Here is a 14,290-nt window from a genome sequence, read left to right on the forward strand (position 1 = left end):
CACAGGCACCGAGAGGGAAAAGTCGGGCACCGAGAACAGTGCTGCTTCTCAGAAAGAGAACCGAGATTTTAGCCTTACTTTGGGGACCAAGAGGCGTCCCTGCAACTGCTTGTCACCGCCTCACCGAAGCACACCCCGCCGGAACACCCACCCTGGGAACAGCGCTACCACTGCTACGCGCCAGCGGCAACACGGCCCCGAGCACCCCAGAAACCCAGGACAGGGAGTGAAAACAGCACATGCCTCTTTTCAATGCTACTTCTACCACGGCACGGGGGCTCTCCCTCGGCCAGCCCGGGCAGGGGCTCGCTGCTTCCACAGCCGGCTCCCCAGGGCAGCTCAGCGCTCAGTGAGGCAGCAGCTGTCTCACCCTGCCTCGCACAAGGGTCCTTCTCACCCAGAAAGAGCTCTCTGGAAATACTCAAAACACACAAGTTAACCCAGACACACTCTTACACCACTGTTCGTCCTCTCCTCCTTACACTCCCCCCTGCTTTATAGGTTTTTTTCCCTACAGAACAGAGCCTCCCCCAGAAACAAAGCGCTATGGGATTCCGACAGGACGGGGCCTGCCGTTTCTGTTTTGTTTTGATTAGCTACACGCAATCTTCACAGCAAACCGGGACGAGTTCACCAGAAGGCTCCTCTAGGGAAGAGGGCTCTGAGGGGCAGAGGAGCCACGGCGACAGCCAAAGCAGATGCAGCTAATGAGGCCCTGCACACTGAAGAGCTACGGCAGGCATAAAGAGAGAAGCAAACAGCGCAATACAAACCACCCAGCACTCTTATCAGCCAGCTGTCTCTCAGCGAGCCCTGCCGCAAACTGTCACCACTGCCTCCTGCCCAGCATCAGGCCTTTGCTTTACTAAGAAAACAAGCCAGAGAGGAATGTTAAGCAATGCTGTTGTAACAGGAGACCCCTTCGAGCACAAACCTGCTTCTAAATGCCCACCTCACTCCATGCATGTGTAAGCATGAGCATTATGCTCCCCACGAAGCCGCAGCCCCAGGAAACGGAGCTGGCAGGGACGCAGGGTTCAGGGTGCTTCTGCCACCTCCCCTCCCTCCCCAACCCCGGCTCTCCTCTCGGGCCACGTTCCTGCCCCTTCCACCCTCCCCTCCGGCAGCCCAAGCCATCCCTTTCCAAGCAGCAAAACTCAGTTTTTCCCCAGCCGATGCCTGCGCAGGTTTTGGCTCCATCAAAACACGTAATGCGTTTCGTTTAAATTTGCGTGGGGTCTCCTCCACCGTGGCCCGCAGAGGTGGCACACGCCGAGCCGTCCCCATACCACACGGTGGCCAGCATCCCCGCGGCCTCTCGGGGACATCACCTCCACCGTCGGGTAACAGCAGCCGGACGCACCAATTAACGTGCGCAGCGGGCACAGCAGGCTCAGGTCTCCTCCTCTGTGGCGTTTTTCACTGCAAAGCACACGCCGGACGCTGGGGCAATGAAACATGGAAAAGCAACAGAAGGCTCCCATGTTCCCCCCAGTCCCAGCCCGTCCCGGGACACCAGTTTAACCAAATACCAAGCAGTACAGCGGGAGGCTCTCTGGCCAGGAGGTTATCTGGTTATACCAGACATTTCCAATCGCTATAAACCTCTGAACACTTCAGTGTCATTTTAGAAGTACAGATATCTAATACTCTTTTTCCAAAATCCCAGTTTTGGGAAAACATACCACCCAAGAAATCTCACAGAAGCTTTTCAGAACACACCACTCTAGCTAACTTTCAAGACCAAAAGACCCCCTCAGAAAACAGGTCCAGGACTCAGTGATTTTCTGCCTTTCCCAGACTTGATGCCGCCTAAACAGAGCTGCTTCCACAGCACAGATGCTTCCCACTGCGTCATTCTGCCCACCATAACAGCACAGAGAAAGGGGCCAAGGCACAGCTCTGCATCCCAGACAAGCTGCAGTCTCTTCCAGACTGCGAACAGTTTTGCTGTAACCCAGGTTCTGAACTGTCAGCACTGCTCACGGCAGCCTAGATCAGCTCTGGGTGCGACACACACGGAGCAGAGCCGTGAATGCTGGCCACGTCCCTACCAGCAGCAGGAAGAGCGGAAATGTAAAATCACTTCTGCCGGCGGGCAAACCCTAAAGCCTAGTTAATGCAGAACAGCTGTTAAGAAAAGTCGTATATTAAAAACATTTCTACACATTCCTGTACCTTGAATAATTGCTCTGGAATGCCGTGAAAACTTGCTATCCTCTTCAAAGAGCACACCGTTAATTAGCGCATCTAAAGCACTAGTGCTACAGATCAGCAGGATTAAGGTTTTACAGTAACTATGGGTTGTTATTTTATGCTACATAGCAGTCCAATCACTCCCAAGGGCACTGAAATGGATAATACTGATGCCTAGAAAACAAACTTCAACTGTGCCTTATCTCACACAGCACGTCACGTTTCATGGCTTTCATAAACACACTGCGACCAACATTAAATGATTGCTGGCTGTTACAACAACACTTAATGCTGCAGGATCTTTAAATCATAGTGATTTACAAAAACAGCATTCCAGTGACAGCCGATCAATGTTTGATAATTCATCCACAATAAATTAACCAGTGCAATACAGTTTTATTGTGATTCGATAATTTTTTCAAGTCATGCGCTGTACAATCATTTGGTTTGGGTTTTGAGTTGGGTTTGAGTGGGGTTTTTTTTATTTCAAAGTGATTGGAATGATTAGTTTTTCAATTTATTTTGAAGTAGTAGGATGAAAACAGCACCCCAAGTTCGACAGTTGACCGGCACACGGGATTCAGTGATGAGCAGGGACTGTTACAAGAGCATCCGCGGGAGGTCTGGAAATGTCTACATTCTGTGTAATAATAAAAATACAGAGGAGAATATTTATCATGCAGCAATGAGAGCAATAAAAAGCACCAACCAGATTCCTTCACAAGCACACAGCTGCATTTATTTGAAAGCAGAGATTTTTCACCCCCTCCCCACCCCGAGAATGCAGCAGTTGGTGTCCCAGAACTAAGCAGCAGGGGAAGACATCGGCAGCAATCGCTGATCCCGGACTGGTAACGTTACCAAAAGCTAAAGCCATTCACGTTTAGGGTGAAGTCTTTCGCAGGCCCCAGCAGGAATCCACCTAAACACGTGCTTCAGCACATACACGTCTACCCACTCGGCAACTTTCAGGGCTCTGCTGGACTACGCCATATACTGCTCTCCCAAGGGAAGACTTTCACATTTGTTTGTGTAAAAGGCAACGTCCTACCCCTGGCAAAACAGAAAATTCTCTTCCCAGACACCTTAACCATTCAAGACTGATCACACCAATTAGATCTTGCCTTATTTTGCAGAGGCTGTAAAAAAAAAACCAAAACCCAACATACACTCAATGCAGCAAATTATTCAAAATGGAACGAAACCAGGAACTCGCAGTAGGAAGCACAGCGTTGAGTGCAGCCAGGCGAACCTGGCTCAGGCATCACGCCTGCCACTGTACCACCTCACGCGAGTCCCAGGGACCATGCAATTAGTTTTCTCCCTTCTACCAAAAAAGCAGACTACGGTGAACTGTTCTGAAGTTCCTTTCACGATCTGGACCTACCATTTGGCCCAGTTTATGCCAAATCATTGCCAACTCTTCAAACTTTGTGCTGATGGGCTTCATGAGTCTCACTTGGTTTACACCGTGGTAAGCACACTCAGCTTTCACCAAAATCTCCCTCTCCCCTTCCCCCCCCCAAATCAAAAAGGAGATCGCTTTTATTGCTACGAGCACTCTCCCTGTCTGTCATGCACTAGGACAGAGGCACAAAGCAGACATTCTACCCCAGTACTTGCTTTCTGGCCCAAAGAGCGGACCCAAGCAAGGGCTAAAGTAACTTCCCTCAATTACTTTCATTACAAAGCCCACAGACTCCTTCACTCGAAAAGGTCAGGAACTTCAGCCACTACAACGCTGACAAACACAAGCCTTCAATCCCCTGCAGGCAAATCATCACCATACAACGCAGTCTACACCTACTACGAACAAGGACTCCAGCGCTTCGCCTGCGTCTCTGCAACGTGAAAAGAGATGCTTTCAGCTGCAGCAGAGCAGGAGCAAGTGCACTGCTCCGAAACACGGCCCACACATCACTTGTGGGGGCTCGGAACAGCACACCAGGCAACTCTTCATCAAACAGCTTCATTGTTTAACAATGTTGTTATCTGTGACGCCGTGTTTAATTAAGTGCTTTGACTACAATAAACTATTTGAAAATTTAATTTTAGCGATGTAATTAACATTTTTGTAGGTGATGTAAATGAAAGCTTTTGAAATGTTCATAGTCCTGTTAGCAGCATTTAAATGCAGACAGGATCAGCTCAGTCCTTCATTCAGCCCTACTAAGTGAACAGTGTATCGTCACCCGTACCTCACCGGTCTGGGTATCGTGTGGGGCAGAGGCAGAAGAGTGTTTGAGTGTTTGAGTTTTTTTTTATAAAAATGCCTCTGCTCCTTTTTTCTTTTCTAAAATGTATTAACTCGACTTATATCTGTTCTAAATAAACAGCTTTGTGTCTTTGTCCACTGCAACGCAACTCTGTGTGTGATCCTCTACACGCATCTGCAGCGCAGCCACCCCATACCAACACGGTCACACCGCTTGGCAGCCACGTCAAGGGCCACTTGGTGATGATGCAGGCAGAGCTCTTCCCCTTGAAACAAACACACCTTCAGTCAGGGAAGTGGTATTGCCAACAGCAACCCCTAAGACACTTTCACCAGCTGTAAATTCAGCATCAGTATTTTACCAGCCAAACTTAAGATGTTCAACTGATCTACGTCACTTAACATGGATGACCCAACACCTGCCCTAAGACATCCTCATGCATTTTCACCATGCTTCTCCAACACCTCCTACGCACTGTGAAAACAGAATGGATTTCCTCAACCTAACAAATCAAAGATACAAAAGTGGTAAAGCAGAGTGACAAAGGAGAATGGGGAAGAGAGGAAATACACGATATGACTACCTCACAGAAAAGGTCTTGGCTGTGAATGACCTGAAGCTGGCATTTTCAGAACTCACAATATCCATGTCATTAAAACAAAACTTCTTGGCAGACGCCTCCAGCATGAATTCTGCACAACTGCCACAGACATGTACCCTCATATAAGTAAGAAATTTTGTGTCACATGCCTTATCGAATACAACATAAAAATGCATTTATCACTACATTCCTTTTCACCATAAACCATCGTCCTGTAAGCCACCACAAACAGCGCTTTTTTCTCACGTTCTCAAACTGACTTTTAATTCATCTGTAGGCATGGCTCAGCACCTTAGCAAGGCACCAGTGCCATACCTAGTAGCATTAGCATGAGGATCTGCAAGGGAACCAGAAATTTTTAATCACGACACATTTCACATAACTTTCATAATGCGGGAAAGGAAGAGCTTTGCGCAAGCAGCAGAATCAACTTCAGCTCATGCCAACACGTAGGAGCACACAGAACCACGTGCCTGACACAGCGAGAGTACGAAGCTGCCGTGGTCTGACATCTTATCTCTGCTTACGTTTTACAAACACACTCAACTTCCTTTTGCTCAGCTGTTCTGCTCTATCCCGAGATCTAGTCTTCCTCTCCAGCTTTGGCTTAAAACACAGGTGGCATCACCAATTTCTCTTTTTCGTACAGCAACAATCACAGTGATGAAAAAGCTGATGAGTTCATTACTTACTCTCTCCAAAATAAGTGTGGCTTTTGTAATAATGTACTTTTTGACTACACCCTACTTCTGCTGACTGACAAAGCCTGGAAGAACTTTTATACAGTTTTCAGATTGATACCGTATCTTCAAATTCTCATTCATTTTTTTGAAGATAAACTACTCCAGCTAGAGCTCATACGTAAGATAAATTTGCTCATTAAAAAGGAATTTCCCCTCGCCCAGTAGCAAGCCGGTAGTAAAGCTTGGTATGTAAAATTAAATACACTCAGCTGAATTATCAAATCATTTCTAACCACAAGGACAATGGAACTCAGCTCAGATAGTACATTACGTCAAGTTCTCAGATTTGAAAAATATTCTTACCTCGGGTTTATCTCTGTGTGTGTTTACAGCTTCGACATTCAGGAATATAGATTCTACTTTACATCCTGTTGATAGAGAACACATTGTTAGAATTGGTGTGCTTTAAAAATGAAGTTTCAGTGAAGACACAATCTAATTTTAAGTTGGTGAAGGTTTGTCCTTTCCCCTTGTGATTTATAATAGTTTCCCAAACTCTGAATAGTTAAAGCTGCTGAAATGATTCTCTTCCACCAGGCTGAACTTTATTCTCCATCTGATCATCCATCTCCTATTCTCACCTGAGCTTTACCATTATTTCCTCTGAAACAAATTCCCATTTTTAAACATATATGAACAACCACAGTCAGTCAGAAAGTTGTTATTTGTATCTTTTGGGGTTTTTAAACACCCTAGACTTCTTAGAACTTCAATGTAATACAGAAGATAAATGTTGCTCTCATTTTTTAATACATGAAAACAATTATGCTGTGCATTGTTAGCAACCCCACTCCTCTATCCATGCAGAACAGGAGTTTTAACCCTCAGCTAAATGGAACTTTAAAATTGTCTACTGAAAAGGAACTCCTCCTTTTCACTCAAAAAAGGAAAACCACGGAGAAGCAAGAAAAATTAAACAGTCAGAAGAGACAACTATTACTCAGGTAGCATAAACTGACCCCCCTAGAGAATTATAATTATGCAATACACTGTGGCCACACCATTTTAAGCCCTATCTGATTGCCAAATAGTGTCTTATCTCACATGAACATGACTTCTATAAGCTACCACTACCCTACACAACGTTCATTAACAGTCAAATTCCTCTGACATGCCACAGAGTCCCATCTTCTATCAAAAACAGGATTTCAGATTTTTTTTGCTCACTTTTGTATTTCCTAAGAGCGTAACACACTCCATAGAATTACTACATGACAGAAAAAGGTGATTTTAGCCTTTTCTTCGAAAGCCCCTGCACTTAAAAAAAAAAAAATAATAATAACCAAATATTTGCCTTCCCTTAGGGAAGCCTGTTCTGAGAAAGCCCATTTCTCACAAACACTGAGAGTAAACACTGCAGGAGGGCCAGCACTCGGAGAAACACACAACCAGAGAACAGATTTTTAAGGGGGAAAGCGCACGTCTCCCACTGGAAGAGTACCCTAGCCACCCTTCTGTTCACACACCCATTGCGACCCCCGAGACGAAGTGACAAGAAGCTCTGACCCCCGAGGTTGGCCGTTACTACAGACTGGTTACACAGCAGACCCTTCCACAGAGACCTCTGTATCACTAGCTGAGTTTAAGACCTGAAAAAAGTACCGCACAGAAAGCTTTAAGTATAAACTAAAGGCACATGAGTTACTCCGCAGTAATTACAATGTGCATACTCCCAGCTCATTTTTCACTACCGATGTGCAAGTTCATACCTAGAACAATGCAGTTTCTCTTTCCTGTCTGCTCCCACCACAGACCACCGGAGTGTTGGGTAAAAGTCTAATTTATCCTAATCCAGCTGTCAGGCTGTAACAGATGTTCCCCTACTGAAGGATCAGACATGCCGGGCGGGAATGACGCCCGCTTCCAATGCCAGGAAGAGCAAAGCCCTAAGGGAGGTGCTACCCCAGAACAGGATTAGCTGGAAGGTATTAAAACATACCATGTCTGATCCTGCAGCCAGCCTCACTGGAGCCAAGTGACACAGCAACTTGAAATAATGCTACAGAATATTAGTGTAGAAATGGTTTACACAGCCCTTGTATTTTCAGATGGTCAGATTCCAGAAAGGTCAACTGAAATGTGCCAATCAGACATACATATTCAACACTTTAAAAAAGAAATGTGGCATTTCTTTCACTGAAGTCAGAAGGACAAGGAGAGTGTTTCACATCGCTTCTTTTCCTTCCTCACTTAGCGGGTGAGTAAACACTGCAAACATCCAGGCCCTCTTAAAATTTAAGAACAGTCACTTAACTTCCCACTAAAAACAAAAAAAAATCCACAAAAAAAACCCCACCACTCCAGCCTCTCTGTGGAAACAGGCTGAGGCTAGCGAGGCAAAAGAATCCAGTTTCCAAAACCTGACCCTGTTTTTCTTTTTTTTTTTTAAAAAAAAAAAAAAGGAAAAGAAAAAAAAGAAAAGTTGTAGCTGTTCTAACTCTCCATTTCCAAACCAACCTCCAGCGTGTTGTGCAAGGCCAGGAACACCAGATGTCACCAAAGCACAGACGGTTGCTACTGCAATTAAATGACAACACTCCAGACAGATTTCGCAGTGTAACAGCTATTTACTTTCTCTCAGTTTTACAATTTAACAAAGTACAGGTCTAGACTGCTATTTCTCCAAGCTGCTCATCAAAGCCACCTTTGCACTTCCGATTACTAACTCGCCTAGCATTTCTTGGCAATCCATTTCCTGGTAAGCTGTGCATAGTTCTCTTTGTCTACAAATTATCTTCTGAAGTGCAATGAGGTATCAGAAGATATAATTAAGTCATCACTTGAAGAAAATTAACAGCAGGCACATGTTAAGCTAAGGTTGAAACACACACACAACTTAATTAGCAATCAGACAAGAAGTACATGTTGCAACCCATACCCCACACTCCATAAGCTAGCGGCAAATCTCAGCTAAAGCCCTTGAGCTAAGCACTGATTACAGCTGCTGACGAACATATGCCAGCAACAACAAACACGGTAAGTTCATCTGGCAGTATGAAGGTCCACAAAAAATACACTTCAGGAAAAGAGAACAAAGTTAGTGAAGGGTAAGGGGAACACCCTTCGTAAGATGCTAAGCCTATATAAATGTCCATTTGCTTGTCTTACAAAAAGCCATACCCTCAAATACATCAATAAAAAACAAGAACTTACTGTATCGGACATGTATAAAAGGCATGGGTTTGCCAGAAGAATTAGTGAAATAGCATGTGAACTGCATACAAATGAAAACTGTCCATCACCAGTTACAGCCACTGAAGTTTCAGGCTTTCACTAATAAACAGATATTTTCTGGCATAATGCAAAGCAAATGTCAACCAAAAGATTCACTGATTCCAACAAAGCTGTACAAGGACACAAGCAACGTCAAACTTCATTGTTCAATTCTCCTTTATAGCAAAATAAATTTAAAAAGTGTTTTAACTGAAATGCATCCCAAACTTCACTGATTACAGAGACATAATTAAGTAACACTATAGTTACTTATACATCATACATACTTAATACTACTCACCATAAGCCACCGGCGTTAGCTTTAAGACAGTATGCAGCGGGCACTTCAGGTAAGGCAGTTGTTCTGAGAAATCGAACAACAAATTACATACGAAATAGAGATTACAAAAACAGTTATCTTCTCTATTATGTTACAGACCAACCACTTTAAAAGTCTCTTTTCATTTGATAGTGTATCTGTTTTCTTCCCTGGCATTGCTATTCAAACAGCTGCGGAAAAACAAACATTACAGCCTTCCAGGTGAGAAGCAGCTCAATAAAAATCGCCTTCAAATTAACATGGGTAGGTCAAATACAAAAAAATTTACACTTGCGTACTTGCCTAGCACAACCACCCTCTGACGATAAACGAAATTGATAGAATTCACCATTTGGAACTTAACCAGTAAATTTAAAAAAAATAGACCATTTGTAATGTATCAAGGCAGACTTACCTGCAGGCTTGTCAAGAAAATATGCAAGCAAACAGCGCATGACAGCTTGGTGACATATGACAAGCACATTTTCCTGCCTTTCAAGTTCCATAATTACCGGCTCCAGTCTCTGAACAAGATCTTCATAGGACTGGGCGGGGAGGAGAAATAGACAGCACATTAAAAAGGGAAAACTCTTTGAACAGTATATACGTATATACACTGGATCTTACTTTCATATTGCTCATCTTCTAAACGTTGTATTAGTGCACAAATACTGTAGTAATAATTTTCCTCAAGAACACAGTGCAGGTCTTCCAGACTATCAAAGTGTATACATATTACAAAATATAGCTCCCTCATGGAAAAGCTTTACTAAATTAGTTGCTATGATCCAGAATTTCCACAAAATCCTTAGAATTTAATTCACAGCATCTGCAAATGCACAGGTGAGGTCTTGCACGTTATTTTCCATACCTCACCTTCAAAAGCATCGTCCTTCCAAGCAAAAATCTGGGAAGCCCAGCCTACAGTCAGCATACGAGCAGTTCACAAAGTCTGACTTGTTCAGGCTGCCCTTTGAAAACAAACCGTGGGCTTGATGAACTGCCCGGGTGACGGCAGCCACCAGCCCACCAAAGGTGACAAAGCAAGGCCAGATTTCTCTTGCCACCTGTCCTACACAGCACCCACACGGCAAATCTGCTGCTGCAGGTGAACAGCAGGATTTCTGCATGTGCATGCTGAAGTTCATTTTCACGTGCACAGTAAAGACAATACTTCCAAAGTGCGTCAGGCATTGCACATGGGCAAGGAACGAGCACAGCAGAAAGCCTTCAGCCCGGTCGGAAAGCAGCACTGCTGATTCACTCCTCGGCAAGAGGAATATGGTGGTCTCCAGCCAGGCTGCACAGAGCCTTGCGACTCAAGAAACTGCCTCTGACAGAAGACTGAGCTCAACTCCTCACCCCAAGGCGATGAGGGAGTCTGTCGCTATCCCAGAGGATGGAAAAACAAACACTCCTTGTTCCAAAGGATGAGGAGAACTTTGCAGCTTAGTGACTGCCTCATTAGTGAGCCTGGGGTCACACCCGCAAGGCCACCGCTCTTAGGGCAGGCTGCTCTTTGCACAGAGATTACTCTTGACTGCTGAGGACAGGCGGCCTCGGAGCTCGCTTCCTCATGCCACGAACACCAGAGCAGCTGGTCCAGCCGCTCCTCCGCCCTGCTGCCCTGCGTCCGAAACCCTCCGCAGCCAGGCCGGGGGGACCATCTGGCAGCTGCTGCGCTGTAACGGGGCTGCTTCAGAAAAGCTGTCAGCAAGTTATTTTCCCAGAGGCAAGCAGTTTACTGAAGTGAAAGATCAATGTGGCTACAGATTGCCGCGGCATTTCAGCCAGAACTGCACGCAAAACAGCCTCTGTCTATAGCAAGGATGAATGGGAAAAGGCGATCTTGGCAGTCTGTTTGCATATGCAACAGTTTGAAGCCTTGCAACCATTCTTCCTGCTTTATCACTGCTGGACCAGCATACAAACCATGCCCACAAGATCAAAGCTCTCAAGCGTTTTTCTAAATGTATTGTTTTATTTTTCAAGTCCTGAATCAAATTACATGGTCTGGGCTCAATCCTTGCAAGCTCCTGTGTGCTTTCCCCTGGAGAAAGGAACATCCTTTTTATTAATTTTAATTTTGTTTCCCCTTCCTAAAGCCAGCATGCATGTAATCAACAAAACAAGGAAGCCCTTCACCTTAAGAGAGGAAAAATGCATACCTCTCCTTTAGGGTATCTGTATCTGTATTTGTCTTGGTCTCTCAGCGCAAATTCAAGCGGATAATTTTCTTGTATTTCTTCATATGTCATTTCTTCACACACTCCCTACAGATCATAAAAATCATTTGAAAACATGTACTTCCAGCAGCTCAAAAAGAGATGTCATTCTTAAATAAAACCACATATAAATAACTTTTAACAACTGTATTTTGTTACTCTGACACTTAAAGACAAAATTGTCACGCATGATGAACGGGATGCTCAGCTGGACTCAGATGTGGTTAGAAGGAACCATTAATCCCTACACAAGTGAAGGCACATAAATAGGCAAGCACAGTCACTGAGCAAGGTCACATTTTATCTATTGCACCTACTCATGCATCTTACAGGTGCAGCTGGAAAGTGCCAACCACCAATGGTTTTTTTCTTTCCAACACCCACCTACCAAAAATTTCATTGCATCGTGGCTTCTACAGGGGAATGGTTTACTGGGAGAGACAAACCACGGCTAAATTAATTATGGCAAAATTTGATAAAATGTTTAGCCTTGCTAACAGTAATTAACAATTTTCCCAGCCTCTAAAACCAGTTTAAATGACTTTCCATCCCACAGAAGACTTATCATTACAAAATTAAGTACTTCCTTCATCCCTAGCAAACAAAGCAACTTACTAGATGTTTAGAAAAGAAGAACTTACTGCATCTATCTCATTCAAAACCTTCCACTGCTCATAAGGCACTCCCAAGGCTTCAGCAGTCTGAATTGTCCTTTTCATCTGGCTGGTCCAAACTTTCAGGTCTTTGATATTTTGCTCATTAATAAATTGCGCCAAGCTTTTGGCAAACTGAAAGAAAAACACGAGACATTGGGTGAGGGCTCAGAGCTAACACACAGTTTGGAACACACAGGCTCTATTCTCCGCAAACTCATTATAACTTTTCCAAAAGGCTCTATCAAAGCTTTTGCTAAGAAATACAACACATTCCACTAGGCCAAGAGGGACAGGACAGGGAAGGAAAGGAGTACAAGGAAGACCTAAGTTTTCTGCAGCTCCTGTCTTTACGTCCAGGAAATCTCCTTTCAGCTTTAACTTGTGAACATTCCCAATTATTCAACAAGTCAAGATTTTACAAAAATACAGTTAAAAACTAAAGTCTTCTTGACAACTGATTTGTGCTGTAGGATAAAAAGGAATTTCAACCCACAGCATGACAAGCAGATAAAAAAGCACATACCAAATCACAACACACAAAGTGTGTCCACCCATTTTCCACTTCCCACATACTCAACTAAAAAGATCCCTCTTAAAGAAGAGGAAAAGGGTGTGGAGGAAGAAAGCTGTAAATGCACAGCACAAACTGCACGCATGCACAGATACGCACAAACCCAGTCGCACTTGTTCAGGAGGTACGTACTTCTTTCCCCCTGACAGACAGTCCAGGATCTCCTCCTATTCTCCCTTTCAGATTGAGTTCACTTTCTCCATGTCGACAGAGGTAGATTGACCGAGGAGTCACATGGATATTCATGAGGTAGTAGACAATCCGGCTCTGAATGTGATCCATTACTCTGTTCACAAGGTAACTCCTTCCAACATCCATAATTTTGATATAAGAAAGATCCCTTTCACGAGCAAACAAACAAATACGTAAGATTCCACATAGCTTCTGTTAGCATGTACCACAATCTTCCCACTCTCTCCCTCACTCTGAAACAAAGGGGCAGCATGCCAGAGCAATAAACAAACCCTCAATTACTCACAGAATATGCATTTGTCCTAAGAAATAATGCAATACTCCAAAGCTAGAGGATGAACTCTATTCCTTTCACACATAAGCTGCTCACACCACTTTCTCTTCTGTTCCCTTTACTCGCACTTTGTCTCTCAAACCTAGATCCTACTCTTGGAAAAATTCAGCCCTCCTACTGCAAGGAAGATTCAGTGGAGTCATTCAACTGTGGAAGTTTCAACAAGATATCCAGATATTTTCTGATACTAGGTATTTTTCTCCAGGTTACAAACACTTCCCTGACAGCACGTATTTGTCTGATCACACCCAGGGGCCAAAAGGCACAGCCACTATTTACCCATCTCAGTTAACCCTTCCAGAAAAACTACACCAGAAGGGCCAGGGACTAGCCTGAAGCAAGACCTTTTCTCAACCACTCTATCAACAACTATTTATTAACAGTACCGTAATTTACCCCACCCACAGGTTATAATTTCAATTCTCACTGCTTATCCTTTCTCATCTGAGCTGTAACTTCAGAGTAGCATCTAGTTTAAAGGAGGGAAAAGGTCTAATATTAAAGCTGAAAATAACCACTATTGGTTTCTAGCAATGCATCTGAGACATCACACCACATCATCATCTCATCTCTGACAGCATTCTTTGGGGTTAATCATTACTATTTCACCCAGGCACAACCATTAGGTCCATCACAGAAATTACATGCATGAACTGTTCTGACTGAGCCAGCTTCACGCTGCTTACACTCAATTACATTAAAACGCAGCTCAGGCTTCTCTATACCACTGGTCCTGAAACAAACCCAGTGCACCAGGAATGAGCACAGCTCAAAATTCCACACTGCAATCCTGGACTGTAGCAAGAGAAACAGGGCTCAGCCTCACATGGTTCACCCCTACCTTAATTTCAAGTGTTGAAATTGAATGAAAAACAGATGAATGCTTTGGCATGATGGTAAATAATCTAGCTACTGAAGTCTCTCACAGCCCTGCACCTACAGGATAGTTTGCAAGCACATGTAAATAAATTTAGAAGTCGCTTTTTTAAGACTGATGTGTTTAAAACTCATCTTAGCCGTGTCA

The 14,290-nt window shown here is 44.1% G+C and overlaps 1 protein-coding gene across 7 annotated transcripts in view; it reads right to left on the minus strand.

The window, feature by feature from the left end:
• Window positions 1–14,290, minus strand: part of LOC104336616 (6-phosphofructo-2-kinase/fructose-2,6-bisphosphatase 4) — a 58,833-nt gene that overhangs the window by 2,134 nt on the left and 42,409 nt on the right. For 5 of the 7 annotated variants that reach the window (XM_075433039.1, XM_075433038.1, XM_075433034.1 and 2 more), the window contains exons 8-13: window positions 12,873–13,080; window positions 12,155–12,301; window positions 11,457–11,561; window positions 9,704–9,833; window positions 9,271–9,333; window positions 6,060–6,124 (exon numbers count right to left, since the gene is read on the minus strand). In XM_075433039.1, the coding sequence (XP_075289154.1) occupies window positions 6,060–6,124; window positions 9,271–9,333; window positions 9,704–9,833; window positions 11,457–11,561; window positions 12,155–12,301; window positions 12,873–13,080 (718 nt within the window). Of the gene's footprint in view, window positions 1–2,666; window positions 2,837–6,059; window positions 6,125–9,270; window positions 9,334–9,703; window positions 9,834–11,456; window positions 11,562–12,154; window positions 12,302–12,872; window positions 13,081–14,290 lie in introns of those variants that run through there. The other 2 variants (XM_075433035.1, XM_075433037.1) reach the window with 2 other exon arrangements.

The sequence above is a fragment of the Opisthocomus hoazin genome, chromosome 11 (genome assembly GCF_030867145.1).
Source record: "Opisthocomus hoazin isolate bOpiHoa1 chromosome 11, bOpiHoa1.hap1, whole genome shotgun sequence".
Lineage (NCBI taxonomy): Eukaryota > Metazoa > Chordata > Aves > Opisthocomiformes > Opisthocomidae > Opisthocomus > Opisthocomus hoazin.